Source organism: Xenopus tropicalis, chromosome 5 (assembly GCF_000004195.4).
Source record: "Xenopus tropicalis strain Nigerian chromosome 5, UCB_Xtro_10.0, whole genome shotgun sequence".
Classification (NCBI taxonomy): Eukaryota; Metazoa; Chordata; class Amphibia; order Anura; family Pipidae; genus Xenopus; species Xenopus tropicalis.
The window spans coordinates 140,505,713-140,531,696 of NC_030681.2; the positions used below are offsets into that span (position 1 = coordinate 140,505,713).

General features: G+C 40.7%; 1 protein-coding gene across 1 annotated transcript in view; it reads right to left on the reverse strand.

The window, feature by feature from the left end:
- nbas (NBAS subunit of NRZ tethering complex) overlaps nt 1-25,984 on the reverse strand; it is a 425,480-nt gene that overhangs the window by 300,185 nt on the left and 99,311 nt on the right. The window contains exons 24-29 of the mRNA XM_002941372.4: nt 25,159-25,344; nt 24,487-24,660; nt 22,040-22,173; nt 20,563-20,625; nt 14,854-14,976; nt 7,116-7,218 (exon numbers count right to left, since the gene is read on the reverse strand). Of these exons, the coding sequence (XP_002941418.3) occupies nt 7,116-7,218; nt 14,854-14,976; nt 20,563-20,625; nt 22,040-22,173; nt 24,487-24,660; nt 25,159-25,344 (783 nt within the window). The remainder of the gene's footprint in view (nt 1-7,115; nt 7,219-14,853; nt 14,977-20,562; nt 20,626-22,039; nt 22,174-24,486; nt 24,661-25,158; nt 25,345-25,984) is intronic.

The window sequence follows — 25,984 nt, forward strand, 5'->3', positions numbered from 1 at the left end:
TCCCATATGCCCGCTCAGAGAGATTCCTACAAAGCCTTTCTAATTTGCTTTCAAAGCTTCTCCCAGGAGGAGATGAGATTGGCAGTCATATCCAACTAAATCTGTAAATTGTAATAAAAAGCTTCAAATTATTTTCAACTTTTAACAGATGTCAAGCTTTCCAAGTAAATTATGCCACTCGTAGGCTTGTTCAAGCTGTACGCTTAGTTGATTAAAGTGAACATGCAAATAAACAGCACGCATCGACACAAATCCAATTCCAGCTTTTAATATCAGCATTTTGCAAATATTACTGGGAGATGATTCTTGGGCTTTGAACGTCAGGCATTGATGTGCTGAAGCAGCTGATGACTCCGGTGCATCCGATCGCTACACTCGATACATGCATTTTATACTATGAGGATTCCATTACTGGCTCTTATTGAGGACTAAGTGAGATGCAATCCTATGTTAGAAACAATTCAACTGATTGTCTCCATTATGGCACATCTGCTGCTACTGCTTAAATTCTTCCTATCCCAATTGCTGCGTGCCAAGCTGCCTGGGATTTGGGCGTCCTAGTCTCAATGTAGTGTTGTATGGGTTATTCAATAGCATAAAGCCCTCCAGAATCTCTAACAACCAAACACTGCTGGGGGGCTACTGAGAACTCTAAATCAACATGTTGAGGTTGCAGATTGCCCACCCAGACACAGGGGGATAAAAGTATGAAAGAATAAAAGAATGAAAACTGAGTTGCTTAGGTTCAATACACATGAAGAAGACTCAGATGAAGAGCTACTGAGGAGGCTTCTAAATCTATAAACATAATAGCCACTCTTACTGTCACCCAGGCAGCTAGAAACATTTTAAAGTTGGGATTCTCCTGGAAGGAATTATAGCTACATTTAGGTAAAAGGTAGGTGGTTTGCTCAACAAAAACTTACCAAGGACAATCAAGTGCTGTATGCTATGGACAGACAGGTGAGTCAGTTTGCCTTTTTACCCCCTTACCCTGTGAAGGTTGCTATTCCAAACTCTCCTCATTCATTGCACTTTGGGCTGTATCATGACATTCCAACCTGAACTTCTTTTATATTCTACTTTTTTAAAGTTTTACTGATTTTGACCCATAATGCCTCCATCAGACCTATTTGAATTAGGGCTGCAACGAACCTAGTTTTTCAGGTTTGAACGAACCCCAAATCCACTGTAAGGGATTCCACTGAATACCGAACCGAATCATAACTGGCATATGCTAATTAGGATATGGAAGGATTAAATTTGTGGTGAAAAAGTTTCCACTTCCGTATTCACACAGCAACATTTAACCCTTCAAATTCTAATTAGCACATGTTAATTAGGATTCGGTTCGGCCAGGACCGTGGATTCGGCCGAACCCTGCCGAAAAAGGCTGAATCCTGGCCAAATACCAAACCGAATCCTGGATTCGGTGTATCCCTAATTTGAACGATGATATAAATTAGCTGGGGTGCTGTGAACTACTGTACATCTGCAACAACCAGAACAATAAAAATTGATGTTCCAAGCTGAACTTTTTTTGATTTTGATTTTGACCTGGTGCAGTTAAGAGCTATACCCTACCCTGCTTCGGTAGACACCACTTAAACCCCCTTTTAACAGCTAAAAGAAGTTTTAAGCACCCACAGTTCATGTCTTCCTACCCTAATATAGTTCCACAAGCATGAAGAAGAGCAAACCATCACTTTCGGAACTGAAATGGAACAAAAACTGTTATCCACGAACATGCTTTTCTCTACAGAAGCCAACTGAGGTTCTTAGCTATCTGAATGATGATAGGATGAATAATGATAGGAGGTGCCGTGAGCTATACATCTGCAACAACCAGAGCAATACAAACTGCCTTTCCCTGGTGCAAGCCTTTTGAATTGGAAGCCTACAACAATATCCTTCATAATAACAATCATTATAAATAAATGCCAGGTATTCACATTCACAAGACTTGCAGACAGTGGCCTTATTCCTCAAAAAATATCCAGTTTCATTAGATGCTTCATTATTATTGGTACATCTTATTTAATGCCTGAAAAACACTCTTAGGGTGAAGACACACAGAGCTACTAGTAGCAGCTATTTGTCATGGCTACTAAAATAGACAATGCTGATCATTTACTGATAATTGTCTCCACGTGTGTTTTAGCAGAGGCAACTCTCAGTATTATCTATGTCAGGGTATTTTCTGTTGTTTAGTAGCTGTGAAAAAGTAGCTGCTACTAGTAGCTCAGTGTGTCTTCACCCTAAGAGTGCTTTTCAGGCATTACATTTAGATGTACCAATAATAATGAAGCAGCTAATGAAACTGGATATTTTTTGAGGAATAAGGCCACTGTCTAAGAGGAACCCCTATGTGCCTGAGAAGCTGCCTGGTTAAAATACTCTTCCCAGTAAAGTAGTTCAGTCAGCTGCCTGAAAGAGGGCGATCCCTCCATGTTTGTACATTCTGAGTCTTTTTGCTGAAAGTGACAATCTCTCTCACCGCCTCGGGTGACAGCTCCTAAAATCCACTGTGTTATGGTGAAGATATAAATTTCCCGACACATGAGCCATCTCCAATAACCAATAACATTCGCCTGAAATAGCTGAGAGCCCCCAAAGCGCGGCGCAGAGCACTGTAGGCTGGAGATCTCCCTCACTGCCGCAGGCATGTGTGCAGCACGGATGACAAATAGAGCCTTTATTCTTCAGGCTGAACTTGTCAGGCTATTCACCTCATTAGTGTTGACCGCTCACCAATTATGTTAACAGTTCCTTCGCCTGACTATTTTGCTTAGATATGTCACAGGCTGCATTTGTCTGAGGATATTATCTCAAAGTTATTCATTTCTTCGACATCTGCAATCTGCTTTGCATAATGACATTAAACACATTGGCCATGTATCTGCCGCGGCAAGAGGATGTATGTAAGCCAGCCTATCAACGTGGCCTTACTAAACACAGAGGATCTCAATGTAAATTGTGTATATTGTGTGTCTGTGTGTTTTTTCATTGTGATTGTAAACATTGGGTTTCAAATCACGGAGGAAAAAAGTTAAGGTGCCTAACTTTTAAAGGAGAAGGAAAGGTAAAAACTAAGTAAGCTTTATCAGAAAGGTCTATGTAAATACAGCCATAAGCACTTACAGTAATGCTGCACTGAGTCCTCTATCAAAAGAAACACAGGATTTCTTGTCTCTATTTTTGTAAACATGATGTTCCAGTGTCTGACTTCTCTCTCAGAAACAGCCTTAATTCTCATGACCAGAGTCTGCGCAGTTTTCTCCTCTCTCCCTTCTCCTGCTCCCCCCTCTAAGAATGCTAAGAACTCCTTCCCCCCTCCCTTAGGAATTTGTGATAGCTATAAGGGTTAGACTGCAGGCAGGAAGCTACTTAAAATGGCAGCTGCTATCTTAAAGAAGAAAGAAAGGCAAAAACTAAGTAAGCTTTATCAGAAAGGTCTATGTAAATGCAACCATAAGCACTCACAGAAACGCTGCACTGAGTTCTCTGTCAAAAGATTTATTGTGTCTGTTTTCTTGTGCCAGAGACACACAGCTCTCTCCTCTCTCCCTTCTCCTGCTCCCTCATAGTCTTACAAACTGAGCATGTACACCGGTCTGGGTCTTGGTGCAGGAATGAGGCATTATGGGAACTTTATTTACACAGCTCAGCATTTTTTTCTTTCTGTTTGGCTTCTGATCATCTGAAGAGCAGTTTCAGTTAGAGTTTGGGACAATGACTATTTAACCTCCTTTAGGAAACCCAGCTTGCACATCATTTATGGTGACCATTAAGGACATAATTCTTTCACTAAGCAAGCAAGTCTCTGCCCATTTCAACAACCTGCATGCTGGGCCAAATCAGAAGGACAGCATCAATGTGACAAAGTAGTTCTCACACCCAATAGTATTTTCAAACCTGCCTAATCCATTTCTTGCCAATTTTCAGGCAGATACTGGTGGAAGATGCCGACTCAATCTAGAGAAGCCAGCTTTAATCAGCCCATGTAGCATCAGTTTTACTTGCTGTCACAGGCATTGATGGAGCTGTGGCAACCTGTAGATTATGGTAAATGCCAGAGGGGTTGCTGTAAGATGCCATAGACATAATCAATATTTAGTGGGCTGGTGGGGCTCTGTGTTCTTGAAATGCCAGGGCCTATTTTAAATCCCAGTCCAGGCCTGATGGCTTCTATCTATCTATCTATCTATCTATCAATCTATCTATCTATCTATCTGTAGGTGAATGTGATGTATCTCACTGATTTACAGATGAGGGAGTAAATGGACTCACCATTGTACTAAGGGGACCCAGATGCACTGCGTTGAGCCTTTAGCTAGGGGAGCCAAACTGGCCATCATAAATAAGCAGGGACTCCAAATAGTCCTCCCCCACACTGAGCTTGTAAAAAACAAAAAATGATGGCATCTGTTCAGTCTTCTATGTTTCATGCTGTACAGAACCTAGCTCTTAAAAGATTTAGGATCATTATACCTTTTCAGTATTTCTGCTAATGAATGTCCCTACTGTTTTTAAACATTGCACTCCATGGCCTTTCTGCCACATACAGCCTATTGGCAGGAATATTATTCTCTAATTATGTTGTCATTTCTTTTTCAAGTTGGGTCAAATCAGTCTGAATTAGACTTGAGCAACAGATTAAAAGTTCATGTACATATGTTCTGCCGGACATCCGTTTACTAGTATACTAAGCAGTTAACTAAATACTGTATATTACAGGTATGGGACCCATTATCCAGAATGCTCGGGAACTGGAGTTTTCCGGATAAGGGGTATTTCCGTAATTTGGATCTCCTACCTTAAGTCTACTAAAAAAATTATTTAAACCGTAATTAAACCAAAAAGGATTGTTTTGGCTCCAATAAGTATTAATTCTATCTTAGTTGGGATCAAGTACAGGTACTGTTTTAATATTACAGCAAAAAAGGGAATTATTTAACCATGAAATAAACCCAATAGGGCTGTTCTGCCCCCAATAAGGGGTAATTATATCTTAGTTGGGATCAAGAACAGGTACTGTTTTATTATTACAGAGAAACAGGAATCATTTAACCATTAAATAAACCCAATAGGATTGTTCTGCCCCAATAAGGGGTAATTATATCTTAGTTGGGATCAAGTACAGGTACTGTTTTATTATTACAGAGAAAAGGGAATCATTTAAACATGAAATAAACCCAATAGGATTGTTCTGCCCCCAATAAGGGGTAATTATATCTTAGTTGGGATCAAGTACAGGTACTGTTTTATTATTACAGAGAAAAGGGAATCATTTAACCATTAAATAAACCCAATAGGGCTGTTCTGCCCCCAATAAGGGGTAATTATATCTTAGTTGGGATCAAGTACAGGTACTGTTTTATTATTACAGAGAAAAGGGAATCATTTAAACATGAAATAAACCCAATAGGATTGTTCTGCCCCCAATAAGGGGTAATTATATCTTAGTTGGGATCAAGTACAGGTACTTTTTTATTATTACAGAGAAAAGGGAATCATTTAACCATGAAATAAACCCAATAGGGCTGTTCTGCCCCCAATAAGGGGTAATTATAACTTAGTTGGGATCAAGTACAGGTACTGTTTTATTATTACAGAGAAAAAGGAAACCATTTTTAAAAATTTGAATTATTTGATTAAAATGGAGTCAATGTGAGATGGCCTTTCTGCAATTCTGAACTTTCTGGATAATAGGTTTCCGAATAAGGGGTCCAATGCCTGTACTTGGGTTTAATCTGTAGGCAGCCATATAAACCATCTCTGATAAGCTATAAGATAGCAATGTAGTGACATGCACAGCGTGTGTCCATACAGAGCAACACAATATTGGTACAAACCTTTAGATACATTCTATAATATGTGACATAATGCTAGGTGTAACAGGAAAATCAATAATGGTTAACTAGCAAAATGGAAAGAATATCAATAAAACTCACACTGTTGTGAGAGCCCAGCAGAAGAAATGCACAAGTATCATGTATTAATAGTTTACCAATGTGGATATGCTCCATTAAGCAGAGATTTCTTATTTAAATAGTCAATTAAGGTGATCTGAGCTCCAGAGTATGGCTTGTTACCAAAAGGTGTTAAAGGAAAACTATACCCCCAAACAATGTAGGTCTGTATAAAAATATATTACATAAAACCCTGCTTCATCCAAATAAACCATCTTCATAAAAATATACTTTTTTAGCCATAAGTGCTATTGGGTAATCATAATAATTTTAAGTGGACCTGTCACCCAGACATAAAAAGCTGTATAATAAAAGCCCTTTTCAAATTAAGCATGTAACCCAAAGTCATTTGTTATTAACACATCTATGCCCATTATATAAGCATTTAAAGGTCCCAGCTGTCAATCATATATTGCCTGACCCGCCTCTATGCCTTATGGGGCATAGGGTTGGGGCAGACAGTTACTTTCACTTTCAATTCAGAACTTCTTAGATGTCACTGCACTCCTCAGTTCCCCCTCCCTCCTCACCATGTAATTGTGTAACCAGTGCATGGATATAGGCATCAGATCCCCCCATACTGGCACAGAAACAAGATTTTATCAGGATACACAGCTTGCCTTAATAACAGTGTCCACAAAATGGAGCCTGCCTGTTTTCTGCAAATGTGAATTCCAGTGCTGAAGGAAATAAGTTTAAAATAATTTATATAGTGTAATTGAGGTTTATTTTGCTTGACAAACACAATAGAAAACAGTTTGTAATTATTTCTTTGGGTGAAAAGTCCCCTTTAAGAATTACTGGCCGCCCCCTGGGATCATAGGATTCAGTGCACACAAACTAACCATGTGAAATGTCACCTTAGAAACTAATATAACAGGTATATCTGACAGCAACCATTACAGGTAAAGCTGAGGGTCATAGGCAGGATATTCATTGTACACAGGGTACACATAAAATAGCAAATAAAGCACTGCTCCGCCAATAGGTACAGCTGGCTTTTTTATTATTATTTGTGCCAGGAAACTGGAATGTACCAATTCTCACCTCAGAGCAGGTAACTGAACCCAAATACAAAGCATATCTTATAAGCAATAATGTAAATATCCCACAAAAAATGGTAATGGGCTCTGCCAATCTTACCTCATAGCAAGTATCCGCATCCAAACACTTATACACATTTTGCTGCATTTCTAGGATATCTTGCAGCAGACCCTTCCAATGGCTCTCGCTAACCGGAGGTTGTCTATTGGGAAAAAAAATATATTAGTAACATAGTAAGTTAGGTTGAAAAAAGACGTACGTCCATCACGTTCAACCATAATGCCTATATATAACCTGCCTAACTGCTAGTTGATCCAGAGGAAGGCAAAAACCCCATCTGAAGCCTCTCTAATTTGCTGCAGAGCGAATCATTCTGAGAATGATTGGCCATAAAGGTGCAACACCTGGGTAGTATAAAGGGCATGGCTACATAGCAGGTACTGACTATATTATATCCCCCAATGACAGGGTCAGGCTGGGCCCTGCACCCCCCAGTCTGACCCTGCCCAATGAGTACTGATTTTGTTTACTTTTATGTGTTTTTGCTACATTAGTCTGAGGTAATTAAATACCATAAGCCTGGCAGTGTGTATTATACATATAGTATTCAGAGTTGCAACTATGCAGAGTAAATGTCAGCTGGTCAAGAGGTTGCCTCTTAGTATACTTGTCTTTCTGGAAAACACCATCAAAGGTGAAATTTTAAAAAGGCTGGAGACTTCATGTCTGGAATGAATAGATGTAAAGGGGAAGGTTCACCTTTAAGATAACTTTTAGTATGTTATAAAATGTACTATTCCTAGCAAGTTTGCAATTGGTCTACACTAATTTTTTTTCATAGTTTGTGAATAATTTGCTTTCTTTGACTCGCCAGTTGGACAGCACTGGCCTGGGGATTATTGCTTCTCTATTAGTTTCTCTTTATTTACCTGTTGCTTCTACCGTAGAGTCACCAGATTTTTTGAGAATTCAGGGGCACGTTTAGAAAATGCTAACCTAATAGCAATTTAACTACCATGCAATCAATGCAGCCCTGCAACATGCAGGTAGTAGCCGTACCACAACAGGGCAAGTGCAGATACATACACACGTGTATGGTCTAGGGAAGCCTACATTTCTGGAAAAGAATACCGGCCTTCCTATATATTTATCTTTCCTCTCTATTAATAACATTGGCATCAAGTATAATTTTTATTGGCCTGGGTGGCATTATTTTTGCAGCCGGTGGAAAAAACGTGCGTATTTATGGGTTTATATCCACCATGTCTTATGGGTAATGTAGGCTTAGCCAGCATCAGATTATACATGTTTGGTACAGGAGCCATAAAAACGCATTTCTTTATATGTGAGTAATTTGCTCAACACTCTTTAAACAATGAGCAACCCCATCTGATCAGTTGGGATATTAGCTGTGGGGGCAGTTGCTAAAACGAGTATACATGTGGGCTGGATAGTGCTGGGGGGAGAGGCTGTTACCAGACAGCATGTGAGGACTGCAGAGTAGATGTGCTAGAGCCTGCAGGTAGAAGCCATGATGGACCAGCTGGAGAGAAGGAACCAGACCACCATGTTTTGTGTTTGTTGGTAACAATAATGTAGACTAGGCATTGATCCTTAATTGTAAGTAACATAAATATTGTTTAAGTTCAATCATTTAATTTGTAACAGTCGCTTTATTTATATATTATTCAATATATTTCCTTTAATTCAGAGTTATATTGGTGGATTCATTGTCTGCTTCTCAAAAGAATCGTAACCCTAGTAAGACGGGTAAATAATATTATTATGGCTATTATATCAAATATGGTGATATGAGTTCCTTTTTGATATCTCACGGAATCACAGTGCAAACCAGCAGAATATTCTTGATTAGCCAATTATATAGATGACGGCAGTCCCAGAGGTTTATTTGCTGACCCCAATTACTTTCCCGCCATGTGTTTCTTAAACCTGACCTCAATGAGTTGAGGATCATCGCACTTCATCAGAGGCTTGCAGCATTGTGTACTCTTTGTATTGCTCCAGAGCGTACAACATAGACATGTGTCACTGGTTGACATAGGATATAAACTCGGAAAATCCAGGGCAACTCCCAGTGGTAATCATAACCCCGGTTCTTCCCCACTCAGCAGAAGATGCTTCAGGAGCTTGATGTGTCCATCAGAATCAAAAATCAAAAGACTCAGTATAGACTAATCCCCAATAAAAGTGGAGATGTATTCAAAGTTTTATCTCGAGTTTATGATTTCCATTTATCCGCAATTGCTTGTGATTGGAAGCAAAGGAAGTTAGTAGATCTGGTTAATTTTAGGTTAAAAGCCTCCTCTAGAAATGAATTGTTGTAAAGCAATATAAGCTAGTGACTTTCCTGGAATAAAACTTTCAGCCAAAACCCTATAGTAATGTGTGAAAAACTCAACCCACACCTTAACCTGCACCCAACCCTAACCTGTAAAGCCTTAAAGGGGATATATACCATCAATTTTTACAATGCACTAAACCATGTCAAATAACGTAAAATAGAAGGAAGTGCTTTTATTTTAATACCTTTGGGTTCAAATATGTCCATAACTGCTTGAAAACTGTGCTCTACCCAGACCTTATGCCACAGCTTCCGGTTTAGGCTCTTCAGTGTCTATCCCTCAGAGCCGCTGGCCCTCATAGACTTCTATGACACCCTCACCTACTTAAAGTGAAGTGAATATTCATAGAGTGGGTGGGGCTTAGTGATGTCACAGGCAGTCTGTTCCTGTTCTACTCGCTCCTCTCTTAACCCCCCCCCCCCACCCAGCAGCACAAGCAGAGAGACACAGAAGGAGGGAGGGCTTTCCCTGCTGCTGCTGAGTAAAAATGAGAGGTCCTGATGCAAATGCCCTAGACCAGTGCTGTCCAACTGGCGGCCCGCGGGCCGCCAGTTGGACAGCACTGAAGTAGCATACAGACTGGGAAGACATGGGTACGGGTTGGGTACAGGTCCTACCATGGCAAAATTCTGCGGGTAAGGGGCAGATGTGGGTTAAAGGAGACATTTTATATAAAGTTCATATTCAGTTATAATATTCATCCTCCCTCAAAATGTTAAATGCTGCAGAAAGAAAGATGTTTTGAAAGCATTTTACCCCCCTCTGTGTGGCCCCCCACCTGTCTGGCTGCTTTGATGGCTTACCTTTGTGTAAGCTTTAAATGGTATCAATACTGGCATGGTCAACACCTCAGATTCAGGCTGTAAACCCCCTGTATTGTTTAAAAATGTAATCCCCTGTGTTGTTTACACCTTTTAATCCCTGCATTATACTCCCCCTGCAATGTTCACACCTCAGGTTCAGGCTGTAATCACCCCCATTGTTCACCTGTTCACACCTCAGAAACCCCAAAATAAACCCTGCACACTATAAAAAGAACATACTGTATACTGTGGTGGTACTGCAATTAAAAAGTTTTTTAATATATAGTTATTGTGCAAACTGTAGGAGCAGTGCCAGCATTGTGTCACTGTAGGCTGCCTGTGTGTGCCATAATCTGCCTGCCCTATTCTGGCTGTGTGCACCATACTCTGCCTGCCTTATGCTGCCTGTGTGCACCATACTCTGCCTGCCCTATGCTGCCTGTATGTGCCATACACACAGGCAGCATAGGGCAGGCAGAGTATGGCACACACAGGCAGGGTAGGGAAGGCAGAGTATGGCACACACAGGCAGGGTAGGGAAGGCAGAGTATGGCAGGTTTTTGCTGTACTACCACCATTAATATGGCTATGGTCATGCAATAACATGGGTGTGGTTTCAAGTGGGTGTGGTTTTAAAAAAGGGAGTGGTCAAAACTAGCTTCCATTATCGGCCCTCCACCACGGAGGCCGGAAAAATTCCGGCCCTCGGTACCACAGAAGTTGGACAGCACTGCCCTAGACCTTCAGACTGGGGAGATGAACAGGAATCCAAATAAGGGAGGCACTCACAGAAAACCACCAAAAGCTGTTAAAAGAAACTAAAGACTATCTGCCTGATTGGGGGTTTCTTTGAATATTTATTTTCCTGTTATTTATTTATTACACATTTCCATAGTGCTTTTACAGAGATTATCATTCCCATCAGTCCCTGCCCCAGTGGAGCTTACAATCTAAGGTCCCTATCCCATTCCCATCAGTACCTGCCCCAGTGGAGCTTACAATCTAAGGTCCCTATCACATTCCCATCAGTCCCTGCCCCAGTGGAGCTTACAGTCTAAGGTCCCTATCCCATTCCCATCAGCCCCTGCCCCAGTGGAGCTTACAATCTAAGGTCCCTATCACATTCCCATCAGTCCCTGCCCCAGTGAGCTTACAATCTAAGGTCCCTATCACATTCCCATCAGCCCCTGCCCCAGTGAGCTTACAATCTAAGGTCCCTATCCCATTCCCATCAGTACCTGCCCCAGTGGAGCTTACAATCTAAGGTCCCTATCACACACTATGATCAATGTGGATGGTACAGAATAAGTAACCCTTCTGCATTTCTCGACTATCCTATTCTGTAACCCTTGTTAAATTAGCGTAAGATCAGCTGTTTAAATTCCTTCCATTAGCAGATTATTATAAAACTGATATAAAGGTAAACTTTGCCTTTATGAAATGCGCACATTAAAAAGTCAATATGGAAATGCTCACTCCAATCAATTTTATTTTTCTCCCTTATCGCAATGTGATTTTTTTTTGGCAAATGATCCTTTCAACAGTGGGCAAAGATCAGCTCATGTATAAGAAAGGAGAGACGCCGAGAACATTTTTGTAGATACAAATGAAATAATGGAAAGATCCTAACAAGTAATTACAGCAGGCAATCAATAGTCTAATCTGCAGGAATGATATCCCTTAAATGAACAGCAGATCTAGCAGCTGCTTTAATACAAGGTCAGGGGGAAAAAAGAAAACGAGTGGGGGGGGGGTTGAATAAATGTCAGTCTGATCCTTTTCTAATCGCAAGAGTGCAAGCAAGATAATAAATAATGAAGCTGAGGGGTAAGACTACAAAATATAGGCCTTTTGTCCTGGGATTTGCAATATCCTTGTTTGATTAAAGTCAAGTTAACACCACGCTGACACCGAGACCGCTGGACACATTATAATGTATAGCCAGATGGCGTTTGCTCACGTGCCCTGAATGCAAACTTTCCCCAAACAGCGGGAAACCATCATTAAAAATAATGTTAATTCTGTCCTCTCCTACCCTGGGAAACAAGGCTGGCAGAGGGCACGCAGCAAAATAAAAAGGAAGGGGTATGGGTGGAAAGGATTCTCCCCGCGGCGGCCAGCTAAGTAACAGGTACCGTATTAGCGTGTTCCTCTCCGACAAGTTTCAAATCTATAAAGAAAAGACACTCTATTTATGAGGATATCTTCCCTTTAATGCTAGCTCAGGTTTTGCACTATTACCAGAGGTGACAGTGATATATTATCCCAAGGAGAGGAAGTGTAAAGGCCTGGATTTGGGCGTCTCAAGCAGAAAGTACAGAAAACTGGATAATCTTAAGCTTCAGAGACAAAAAAAAAAAAAAGAAAAATGTTAGAATAGACTGCAGTCGGCTTTGTTCTGATTCATATAATATGGATCACTTTTACACTTTTTAAAATGACGTTTATTGCTCATTATTCAAAGAGTTTATTAGGAACTCAGCCTAAACACAACTTTTTGAAAAGTAAACAATTTCAAGCAGCTTGAATATCCATCGATTGGAAAATCTGCAGCCTTTTCATGATTCTTATTGTAATAATATGGTTTGGAACAGTTCCCTAAGCCCCGCCCCCTGTTCCCCTGCTGATCTGGCTGACTACTTTGTGACTCAAATAATGTAACAGTAGTTGCCTGTCCTCAGCCTGCATCCTCCCAATCCCACAATTCCCTGCTGCACATGTGATGTCACTAAGGAAAGGAACATGACAGTGAAATGCATTGTAGGTCATGTATTTCCTTCATGCTGTCTGTAAGCTGTGGAGAAGTTGTAATTTGTAACCTCAATATTTTAGTCCCTCCTCCCCTGCTAGGATTTCAAATGCAGCAGAAAGAGAGGAACTGTTTTGCAGCTTAATTTTTTAAAAAAATGGTATTTATTCATACTTTTTGAAGAAACAGATTACAGTGATGAGTATATTAAGGGTTTCTGTATTGTGTGGGGCTTTTTAGCAAATTTTGGTTTGGAAGCCGGAGTTCCCTTTTAAGCCCTTAGTCTGGGGACAGACTGAGGCCTGGGGACATTGCAGGGTCAGGGAAGGCTCTGAAACACTGCTGTTACTGGGGTTAATGAATGGTGCAGCCCAATGTGGCCCACTACATGGCAAAAATGAATCTTATACTTTCTTGTACAGATCAAGACCTATTTTGTTGTGTCCCAAGAAAGACTAGCGAGAACAATAACACATGTTGCTCTTTGTGTAAAAAACTGAAGACTGAGCACAAACTTCATACTAACCTTGGATTGGAAAACAGATGTTGTTAAGGCAGGTGTGTGCATACTGTTGGGCGTATAGTGCAGCCGAGGTCATTGGAAAGGGAGTGTTCATCTTCGAATGAAATTTTTGTATGTTGCAGAGAGTGATATTCTTAGAAAATACTTTTTTTTATTATTTGTGGCTTTTCAATGATTGTCAGTGACACCTAATTAAAAGCTGGGAAGGGGCAAGTGAATAACTTAAAATCTACAAAACACAAAAAATGAAGACCAATTGAAAAGTTGCAAAGACCTGGTAATTCTATTATATACTGAAAGTTGACCTAAATATGAACTACTCCTATCACTGGGCAAATTTGCAGTAAACCATAGCAAACAATCAGTGGTTGGCTTTTTTTCAGCCAGCTGCAGGTAGAACAATGAATGCAACAATTTGATTGGTTGTTATTCTGTAGGTTACTTCCCATAGGCAAATTTGCCCAGTGCTGATAAAAGACCCCCACTGGGCAATAGACACGAACACTGAATAGCCACCTGACAGTTAAACACAAATGATACATATTACAGTTATATATATATATATATATATATATATCTTTTGCTTTGCACATGTTCATTCCTGCATCATTTCTCTGTTGTAAATATGTGTAAAAATTTGTAAAATATATTTCTTTGAAGCTTCTATGTTTGATCTTGCACTTAGGGGGTGGGGAATCACTATTTGCACAGCACATGACGTCATGAGCAGAAATTTGGCGCCAGTTTGGGTTTATGGGTAGGTTTGCTGTAGTGTTTGTTCACTTTGAGAAGTGTGGACACAATAAATTTTCTTTATTTTTCACTAAGACCTGTGAGTGCGGCATCTACTTTTCTTCTGTACTATACGATTTTGTATACTGCACCCAGGCACCTGTGACCCTATTGTGACGTGAGTGCCTGCTTCTCCTCCTCTTGATATATATATATATATACATACAGTATTTTCATGCATTTAATTTTGATATTCCTTGAATGTGTTCTGAACTGTTACAATTATTTAGGTTATTCAGCCATCCAATACAAGCTTGATTAAGGGCCATAGGAGACGCACATAAAAGGTACCGTTGAAGGCCCTAATCATTATTTTCCAATGTTCCGCGCTTTAATTAGACTTTGGCGAGCAGGAGAGCCTCGAGAGCTCTGAGCCGCTCATTACAATAGTAAACTGCATTCCAATCATTTTCATTCAACATGCTTGAAATGCTACTTCAGCAGAACAAACAAAGTAAATTAGATTGCTTTTCCCTTCAAAAACTAAGCATCGCTCTTAATTGTAAGTGTCACTTTCCCCATAGAAGACAAAGCTGAAAGAAAAAGTTTCTTTAGTGAAACGATACAAGGGCTGCTCAAGATGGCATCAATACCGCCGCTATCTTACTTGCGTCCTGTGTGCCTCGTCAGTCGGACGATCAGCTTCCGGGCTTCCTCAGCACTTGTCTGGGTTTCTTTCACAAATGATATGGGCTTCTGCAGGCCATGCTTCTCCAGTATCTCTGACACACTGGGGACAGAATGAATAAAGTGATAAGACATGGAGGTTTAATGATATACTGTCACTGCAAAACATCAGTTAATAGAGCTTCTCCAGCAGAATTTTGCATTGTAATCTGTTTTTCAAAATATTTTCTATATATAATTTTGAAATGTCACATGGGACTAGCCATATTCTTCATTTCTCAGGGTGCCACAGCCATGTGACTTGGGCTCTGATAAACTTCAGTCACACTTTACTGCTGCGCTGCAAGTTGGAGTGATATCCCCCCCCGGCAGCCGATCAGCAGAACAATGGGAAGGGAGCAAGATAGCAGCTCCCAGTAGGTATCAGAATAGCACTCAATAGTAAGAAATCCAAGTCCGGCTTGGGACTCCTCCAGTTACATGGGAGTAGGAGAAACAATAGGTTAGCTGAAAGCAGTTCTAATGTGTAGCGCTGGCTGAAAGCTCAGACTCAGGCACAAGGCACTGAGATGGCGCCTACACACCAATATTACAACTAAAAATACATTTGTTGGTTGAAGAATGCAATTTTAAATGGCAGAGTGAATTATTTGCTATGTAAACAGTGTAAAATAGAAATAAAATACACCATAAAAATAATGACAGAATCTCATTAAGTACAAAGAATGGATACTGAAGGTTAAACATGTGTGATACCAGCGAAAGCTTAAACAAAATACTCCCAGTGCTATACAACCAGCCTTCTCTGTGCTCTCCAGAGTGTTGGGGTAGAGCTTCACTAATTCTCCCTGATCTGCCAACAGGTAAGACCCCTTCCCAGAGGTGATACAATGGAGAACCACCAGAGAACTAAGAGAAGGCCTAATACTAAATCTTCTGCAAACCAATCTGAATCTGATCTCTAATTTGCATCTTTTTATTTAGGGGAAATGCATATTCTGTAAACAAAAAAATTGCAGACTTAAGTTATACAGTCACATGACATTAAAGGGCATATTGATTAAACTTTGTATGTGTATCATTTTTGTGGATAAATGTCTCCCATAGCCTACTACATGAGGCCACCAGCTTTAACATGGTGCAGTTTTGTATTAGAGTTTGTTGTCGTTTTTACACTTAATAAATTCTGAAAATTTGCGGTTTTAAAATAATTAAATACACTTTTTTTTTGCCCTAAAAAGTTTTATTCAGGGAAAAGAAATGAAGAGAAAAGAAATATGAATGTTAATCCATCTGCCCCAAGGATTTGGATTTGACCGAACACTGAAATTCTTTAAAAAATGTTGGGCCAAATCCTAAATCCTTTATGCTGTTCAACCCTAAAGCTAGGCCAGGGCTGTCCAATTGGCTGAGGCCAGATGTGGCCCTCCAAAGGATTTTGATGCCCCCCAGCCTGCTCAGATGCTCCATAGACTTCATAGTCATCATTATTTTATTTTAATCCGGCCCTCGACCATGTTTTATGAGAAATCGTCTAACCACCGCATGTTATAAGTTGGACAGCATTATGTAATAGTTTGCTAATCATTATCTTAAAGAAGAAGGAAAGGTAAAAACTAAGTAAGCTTTATAAGAAAGGTCTATGTAAATACAGCCATAAGCACTTACAGTAATGCTGCACTGAGCCCTCTATCAAAAGAAACACAGGATTTCTTGTCTCTTTTTTTGTAAACATGATGTTCCAGTGTCTGACTTCCTCTCTCACAAATATCCTTAATTCCCGAGGCCAGAGTCTGAGCAGTTCTCTCCTGCTCCCCATCCCACCAGAATGCTAAGAACTCCCTCCCCTCGGCTAGAGCTGCAGGAAGGAAGCTTCTTAAAATGGCAGCTGCATCTTAGGCAAAGGGAGAAAGCTTCTAAAGCCGTTTACTCGGGTATGTTTATGGTTTCTGCAGAATAAATATATTGTTCTAGGTGGCACTAATGTGGCAAATCTATTGGCAGTAAAATGCCAATATTACTTCTTCTCCTTTAATAAGGGCATCGACAAGGTTGCAGAGAGGGCTTATGTACCCCAATAGAATATTTCACAAGGTAAGCAGGCCTAAAACTCTAAAGCTGGTCAAACGCATACCAACAGAATTCGGTAATTGTATGCTGGTCTGAAGATCCTGTCTGATATTTGTGTACCATGGATACTGATTGGTTAATTTCTTGGGAAGTCCTACAATTTTTCCCAGTGCACCATGCCAGCCAGTGTATAATAAAGGAGTAAAGAAAAGCCACAGCTCCTGTGATAGCTGGACGGGGGGGGGGGGGGGGGGGGTCAATGATGTCATGGGGTGGGACAGTGAGATCACAGGGCCAGAGCTGTGACATCACAGGGCTATGATGTGGGATGCCAATTGTGGTATCAATCTAGTAAAGTCCTGTCCAGGAAAACCAGGCAAGCAGTTTGACCAGGACTGTGTGGGCCAAAACTAGAGGGATAGCAACCCTAGCTCCTCTTCAATTTCTGCTGTTCCAGTTGCTCAGGCTGTCTGCAAAAGGGCAGTGGCCATACCGTGTGTGGCCCCTAGTATTGGAATGGCCAGGGTATGAGCACCTTAAGAGCAGAATATCATAAAGAGCAGTAGATATTTAATAACACTTCTCATAGATGTGGGAGAAGCAATGATAATGCTTGGGGAAAGATACATTATCCTTAAACTGAGAACCCAATGAAACGGAATAGGAATAGGAAAGATGGGGGCCAGGGTTTCTTTATCTGCAGTTAGCTAGCAAGAATAGATACATGTCATCGTTAATGAATCCATGTCAGATGAAATAATTGCATTACAATTAATGTCAAGTTGAAGCCGTGTATTCTACCAAAGTGCCAATCACTGTCAGCACGGGCAATTTTAGATATTTTCTGTTCTATTTGGTTAGGGAAGCTTCCATTTACACTTCTGACAATATTGCAACATGACAATTCATATAATATACTGTTCTATTCTAATCTGTGATTATTCCTTAAAAACCATTTTTTTTAATTACTCTGTAAAGCCCCCAGAATAAAATACATGTCTTCCTGTATCCAGATTTATTTTGTTTCTCTATTATAGCCAGTTAAACTACAGCTCCTCTTACCGACTTGTCTTCCTCGTAAAGCCCGGCCCCTTTTGCTTTCTGAGCACTCTTTCTCTCTTCGGCTATGATAACCTCAAAGAGGTGTCTACTGCGCAGGCCTGGTTGGGGGCCGGGATTCACAGTAGACAAGGATGTCGCTAAAAGAGCTGCAGTTCAGCTGCTTGTAATAGAGAAACAAAATAAATCTGCATGCCATACGCTGAATGCTTCAGGAACAGCAAGCCCCTGGTCTATACATTTAGTAAAAGGGATCAGTTTTCCATAAATAAAGGCTAATTGCCACACGCAGTTGATCGGCCCCTATACTGCCATCAGCCTTTTCCTGCGCCTACACCCAGACCCATTGCTTCAGTCCAGGCGCAGGAACATGGAGGAGGCACCCAGGCTGATGCACTGGCTCCGGGTACAGGCAGAGGGAAAGGCAGATTCCAGTGTAGGGGCTCTGCATTTAACAGCGGACAGAGAATTAGCCCCGTGAGGCATTAGCCAAAGGGTCCAAACTGTCCCATGGTACTGTGAGCTCTGCTCCAGGATGTAGTGCAGCTGAACAAATGGGGTCAGGATGTAGTGTAGCTGAACAAATGGATTATCTAAATAACAGTTAACCAATGCAAACAAATGCTAAGCACATGATAAAGGTGCACGTAGCCCCAGAACCATAAGGTACAGAGTTTATCTGGCACCTCTGACCTATTCACTATGCATTCTCCATTATAAAATACCCAGAGTGGATCTGGCACAGTCACAAGAAAATTCTGTGCAGTCTGCGTCCCTTTCCCAATTTAATATGCAGAGAGAGAGACTTGCACGCCTCTGTGCTCTTATCTGCCAAGCCACTACCAATACACCCCTAGCTAAATTTTAATACACTGCTGTACCACTATCTTTTAATATCATATCAAACATGAAAAATGTGCCGTCTCAGGCCCTGCTGTTTGCTCCTATCGTACATCTATTTGCATCAGGTAAAGTGCTCCTTGGGCCGTGCCACTGACTTTATAAAACCGGCATACTTACGCTTTAATACAACTCCGCCTGGCAGAGTTTATCACTGTATGAAAAGCCGAAATGCTGAAATATTTATTTCCCGCGGCATCAACCATAATAACGCTCACTCCTTTCTAATTTGTGGCTATGGGTCTTAAGGCAATAGCAAGATTACATATACCACTAAGGTGGGCCGGATAAGCAGTGATACATTAATGTTTATTCTTACGGCTATTAACACCCGTGCTTATAATGTACTCCACCCCATTTAATCCATATTGAAATAAAATGCGATCCTAAAGAACTTTCCAGTATAAGTTAACTACAAATTTGTGCCTATTTGTTGGAAAATTAACATTTGCAAATGTCATTGCAGTTTCTCTTTGTCTTCTGCTGTTCACTGCACTGCCAGTTCTGACCTTTGAAAAAATGCAGCAGAACTGATTAAAGGGGTTGTTCACCTTTGAAGTACTTTCTAGTATGCTGTAGAGTGCTATTCTGGAACAATTTGCAACTAGAATTAGGTCTTCGTAATTTCTAGTATGTTGTAGAGTGCTATTCTGGAACAATTTGCAACTGGTCTTCTTTTTTTTTATTATTTGTGGTTTTTGAATTAAGATTTTTATTGAGCAACTCTACAGTTTAGAACTTTAGCAGGTATCTGGTTGCTAGGGTCCAAACAATCCTAGCAACAGGCAGTGGTTTGAATAGGAGCAGGTCTGAACAGAAAGAAGAGGAGAGCAAATAATTCAAAACCAATAAAAAAAATTCTGACCAATTTAAAAGCGTCAGGGGTGAACCACCCCTTTAAAATACCTCTGAGGAAACATGCAAAGCATTATGGGAACCAGAAACTGTGCCAGATGATCAAAAGCCTCATAGGAAAAAGAATCGCTGAGCTTGGTAAAGAAAGTTCCCATAATGCCTCACTCCTGCACCAAGACCAAGACTGCTGTACATGCCAAGTTTGTAAGACTATGAGTTAGCTTCCTGCTGATTGGCTCAGATCCACATTCCTAAGGGGGGGGAGTACTTCTTGAGAAAGGGGGGAGCAGGAGAGGGGAGAGAGCAGAGAGCTGCTCAGACTCTGGCACAGGAATTACAGAGACAAGGAAGGAGACAAGAAATCCTGTTTCTTTTGATAGAGGACTCAGTGCAGCGTTTCTGTGAGTGCTTATGGCTGTATTTACATAGACTTTTCTGATAAAGCTTACTTAGTTTTTACCTTTCCTTCTTCTCTAACACTGTCTGATTAAAAAAACACAAAGACAGGGGGCAAAACATGTACCCTAACTTGTGTGCAATTTACCAGAACTAATGCTAAGTTGCATCCATATTAGTGCATGAATAAAATTAATTTGGGGGGGGAGGACGTGCAAAATACAAATTTTAAAATTCTGACAAGGAATAAACCAGACAGAGAAAGAAAAGAAGTGATTTGACAACAGATGTGCTTATTGGCAGCCGCCTTATCTTTCTGGGATGAAGTGTTACGGCTGTGCGGCTAATTACCTCTGCGTGACATAGCGGCGGCCTCCATAATACCGATGATTGAAGGGATATACTTTACCTGAGGATTTGTTCCAACTGATCCACCTTGTCGTGCAGAGATTTAGTCACGGCGCTCTCGCAGCTGGGGATAAAGAAGAGATAGCAGCAGTGCCAATCAGATGGGAAACGGCTTCTCCTGTAATTAATTGCTGGGGGGCTCAATCTGAAGAATCCTTGTGGCATCACAATCTAAGGTATCTAAAGGCATCACTACACTTGCCTAATCTGTTGGCAACGTATTCTCTCACATGGGTTATGCAAATCGATAGGATGAAATAGCATTAATATTACTAATATAATATATTACTTAATATTACTACTTATTGGACTACAAACACTGGCACTATGCCAGTCAATATAAACAGGTTTAAGGAGACAACAAAAGTGGTTAAAGAGGTGTCTCTTTCATGGCTACCTTAAAAAAATATGTCCCTCTGAAAAATAGAGCCTACAAATTCTGATATATATATATCTATATCTAAGTATTATGGATACCAGTTCATCAGTAGGGCATAGGTCTGGAAATTATTCCTTGCCATAGAACCATGTTGGCTAGTGAATGGTGCATCAGAAGATGAGGAACCAAGAGGTGAAGAGGTGCTGAAGTTCCTCTTCACTTCCTGCCAATTGAAAGGTAGCCATTCCAAAAAAGGGTAGGCAAAAGACATATGTGCCTAGGGTGTAACAATAGTGGGACACTAGGAAAGTAAAAGTGGCCATACCCTGAAAAAGCCGGTGACATTGCCAAATGAACGCATCTTTCCCCAATATGCCTACCTTTTTTGATGGGACATAGGCCATCAAGGCGAGGACAGCATCAGTGAGCTGAATTGCTCTTTGACCTTATGGGATTTTTAAACCTGCCCGATGGACTTCTGGTATTGGGTAGGCCCATCTGTCGCTACCTTTTATTGGCCCTTGTATGGCCACCTTAACTCTTCTGGATGCCTACTGCGAGTTTGGGCCCTTCTGCAACTCCTCGCCACCTCATCACCTCTACTCCCCAACCTTCACCCCTGCTCATCGTGTAGTACTCAGAGAACCCTCTGTTCCCTTATTTCAGGGGTCCCCAATCTTTCTTACTCTTGATCAATAGTCAAATGTAAATAGATTTGGAGAGCAACACAAGCATCATAAAAGTTCATGGAGGAGCCAAATAAGGGCTGTGATTGGCTATTAGGCAGCCTCTATGCACACTATCAGCTTACAGGGGGCTTTATTTGGTAGGAAATCTTGTTTTTATTCAACCAAAACTTGCCCCCAAGTCAGGAATTCAAACATAACTACCAAGGGGGTTGGTGAGGAACTGGTTTGGGATCACTGTCTTATTTGGTATCCTTATAGGCCACAGGCTACAGTAGGCTACTGTGCATGATTGGCCAACTTAAGCCTTTTCCTTGAGACACATGTTTGCTTTACTTTTATACCAGGAACCATTATACTTATGCTCTGTGTGAAAGTACCCTACCATTACAAAAGATTGATGATTGACGTACCCATATCCCCTCTGAGGAAGACACTCCAGAATGTCGTAACAGAAGGCGAGCTGGTCATCTCTCTCACATACATAGATTGACTCCAAGGCTATGATCATCAGCTGGTCCTGGTCATGAATTAGCTTCTGCTGGCACTAAAACAGGGAGAATACAACATGGCAGATTCTCAAACACTGCCCTGGCACAAATATCCCAACGAGGGTTAAAACAATTCATAAAATATTTTAATCTCTGGAACTATAATAATTCATGTGAAATATGATTTATTGGTTCCACGTCTGTAGAACATCCTAATTTATAACTCCAACCCGCTGTCACTGTTTAATTATTCACAGCTGCGCCTCAGCTGAGATGGGGGGGGGGGGGCAATGCCAAGGGAGACCAGGTATTTTACTTTTAATGCTTAAATCTCTGGATTATCATAGGTATGGATGGCAACATCAGTTCCACAGCCCCAGGAGACTAAAGTATGAGAAAATACCTGGCAGAGCAGAGCAGCAATCCAATGAATGAGTAGTTATTAAAGCTTGCTGTCTTAAACTAGTATGGAAGACGATCTTGAAATCTCCACTTGCCCGGTAACCCGTGACTATGCTTTAAAAATGGCTGTTGTATAGTAACATGGGCTGAACTTCCCCTTGGCCTCCAATCAGCAGGCACTTATTTCCAGGTCTAGTATAGTCAAAATAATGACCTCAAGATTTGGTTGGCAGCTATGGGTTACTGACCCAGTGCAAACCTTGTAATCCTGTAACTACATAGCCCTCTATGCATAAGGGCCAGTAATACCAAAAAATAAAGAAAAATCCAAAATTCTGGAGTTGGTAGTCCTGAGGAACAGATGGCTGCAAAATGCTTCTCAAAAATAGGGGTTTGGGAAGTTTTCATCAGATTTCACCTCTGCTGAGGGGACAGCAGGGGCTCTGCGGAACTCAAGGACGCTCATTAAGCAACACTGGGAAAATTTGCCTGTGGGCAGCATCCCATAGCAACCAATCAGTGATTGGCTTTTTCAGCCAGCTGCAGGTAGCAGCAACAATTTGATTGGTTGCCATGGAATACAGTCCATGGGCAAATTTGCCCAGTTTTGATATATGACTGCCATGTATCTTTCACTCATGCTTTTAAACTGTAAGCTCTTCTTAACTCTATTATCAGTTGTCAGTTGTATTGTTGTACATAATCTGTATGTTTAATGTATTGTGCTGCAGAATATGTCAGAACTTCATAAATAAAAGTTAATAATAATTACAATTACTGGTGGGTACTGAGACAAAAGTCTGTATTCTCTGGATGTGCTTCTGGTTCCTTTAGGAGGAGCCTTTTACAGGGAGGGAAGTGTATTAGGTAGTGCTCCAACGAGCAGCAAGTTATGTTCTCTTTTATCTCGTGCTCCATTCCATTGCATTTGGATGGAAGATGTGCAATAGACCAGAACATGTTCTATATCCTGAATAATACAGACAGAGACTTGTTTGCACCAGGTAAATACAGTGTCCCTGCCTCATGATCTACTCGCCAGCCTCTCTTCCTACGGCTTCATTAAGCTAATCTTCCTACGCATCCAACAGAACAAAAGATATTGTCTGTATCTGATATAAAATTATTCAAATGATGCCGAGTAGTGGAGACATAATGGAAAACAGAGAGCGACTCAAGCAGGTCACGAAGATTATTTGCGCTGATTTGAGAGTGGAGAGCAGTGATAGCAATAACACACACTTCTCTAAGAATATAAAATATTCAAGAAGCTATTAAGTCAGACATTCACACTCCAGCGACCCGTTCTATGATGTCCATATATTCTGTTAGGTAGCAGGAAAGCCAGCAATGCCTCGCAACAGCAATAAAGCCCTATACACCAACACTTTGCTCTCTTGCTAGCCCTGCAGAAATCTCATTCTCCTTCCAATGTTTCTGGAATCCTGACAGACTAAAAACAGTACGTTATTTCAACAGCTCAGACAATGATAAAGGAACAAAGTATCTGCAAAAATCATGAATAAATATGAGAAGAATGAGGAGCTTGTCATGCCCATCTCCAAGCCTGAAGGTGAGCCTAGCAATTGCTCCAAAGTAGTGAATCAGCACTCGATAGATCATTATAAAGTCATTTCTTTCTTAAGTTACTATAAACACAAAACTAGGGGAGGCTTTTATTCAGCATTGACACTGCACATAGATAAGGCCTAAGTCAAGTCTCACTTCCATGACAAAGCAGAAAAATAATGACAAGGTGCAATTAAAAGCTCAGTCAATACAATAACCATAAAAGGGGCAATTTACGTTCATTGACATGGTCATTAAAAAGTCAATAGACTGCCGATATTCTTTACAGAAGCCCAGACTGTAGATAAATTGTCTAAGAACCAACTAGTGCACTTCATAACTTGGCTAGACGACAAATTAGTGATAGAGAGCAGAAAAGGTAATGTGTAATAACTTACATCAGGCTTGGAGTGTTGAAAAACCTTCAGCGGGAGTTTTAGATCATCCTTTGCCAAAGTCACAAGGTATTCTCGTAAAAGTTCATTGGCCAGGCCTGGTTTCTGGGCCTCACATCGATGAAGAAGTGGTACCATCCACTGGTAGGCATTCTTCACATAGTGTTCCTCAGAAGCCTGGAGAACAAAGAGGCAGTACATCCACTTTTACTATTACTAACAAGAACAAGTCTGAATTTGGCTGACCCTAAAATATCCAGCATGCTTTTGTCCGGGTGATTCCTGCAGACCTTCTAATAGGATTCAAAAGGCGAAAAACCCATCTAAACCAGTCTTAGATTTGCCTCAGATGGCATCTAATTGGCTTCTATGAGTTAACAAATGTGTTATAAACATTGCTGTACCGTGCAAATGAATAGAAAGAGAAAGACTATGACAATACTGTATTCAGCACGATCAAAAAAAAACCCAGAACTCTTTAAGACATTCCTGAGTTCTTAAGTCACGGTATTAAAAGTCCACAAAACAGCCAAAACAAGCCCTCGGATTACTTATTCCTTTGACCCCCCCAGTTCTTTAGTTTATATCACTGACATAATAAGAGTTATTCTGAAAGTTTACTTCCCCTTTATCTGTAAAAGCATCAAATATAAGAAATCCATAATTTTGACCTACATTTGCCATCAACAACTTCAGTTTGTCAATGTCTTTAATCTGTTGTAGTTCCTTCAGAGTCAAGGATGGTTCACAGCCAGCCTCATAGACAAGAGTCTCCAGCGTTACCAGGTCATCAGACAGGATCTGTAGGCCGGGGATATTCCTTTCTATTCCCAGACGAACAAGGGAGAGTGCGTTATCCACCTATAAAGGCGAGAAAAAAAGAGAAAATGAAATTACCTTTTCTAGGTGGTCTATTCTAAACTCTTTGGGAAAGCTAGGATGACTAGTTATACTCTCTAGTTGAAAAGAAATTGCAAACTATCAGAAAGTGATACATGTTCAGTGGATGGACAACTGATTAACTGAGCCTCAAACATCTGGATTGTAAGGCACCCCACTCCGACTGCTTGAGTTAAATGACTTGCCAACACATACAGTTCTGTTTCTAACTGTAACCTTTGGTCACAACAGGGCCAAAGATATAGGAAAAGATTAGTCTATCAACCATTTGGTCACAGTTGGACTTTTTTGGATCACACACCCCTTAAAAGTCCAATTTTGGATCATAACAGGGCCAAAAATATAGAAAAAGATTAGGCTATCAAACGTTTGGCCACTGTTGGTTTTTAGTTCAAACCCCCCTTGGAAGTCCAACCTATGATCATAACAGGGTCATAATCATAGGAAAACATTAATCTATGAACCATTTGGTCACTGATAGGCTTTTTTGGTCAAACCCCTCTTGGACGTCTAACCTTTGGTCATAACAGGGCCAAAAATATTGTAAATATTATTGAAAATTATTGAATCAAAATATACTAGATATACCATGACCTGGATG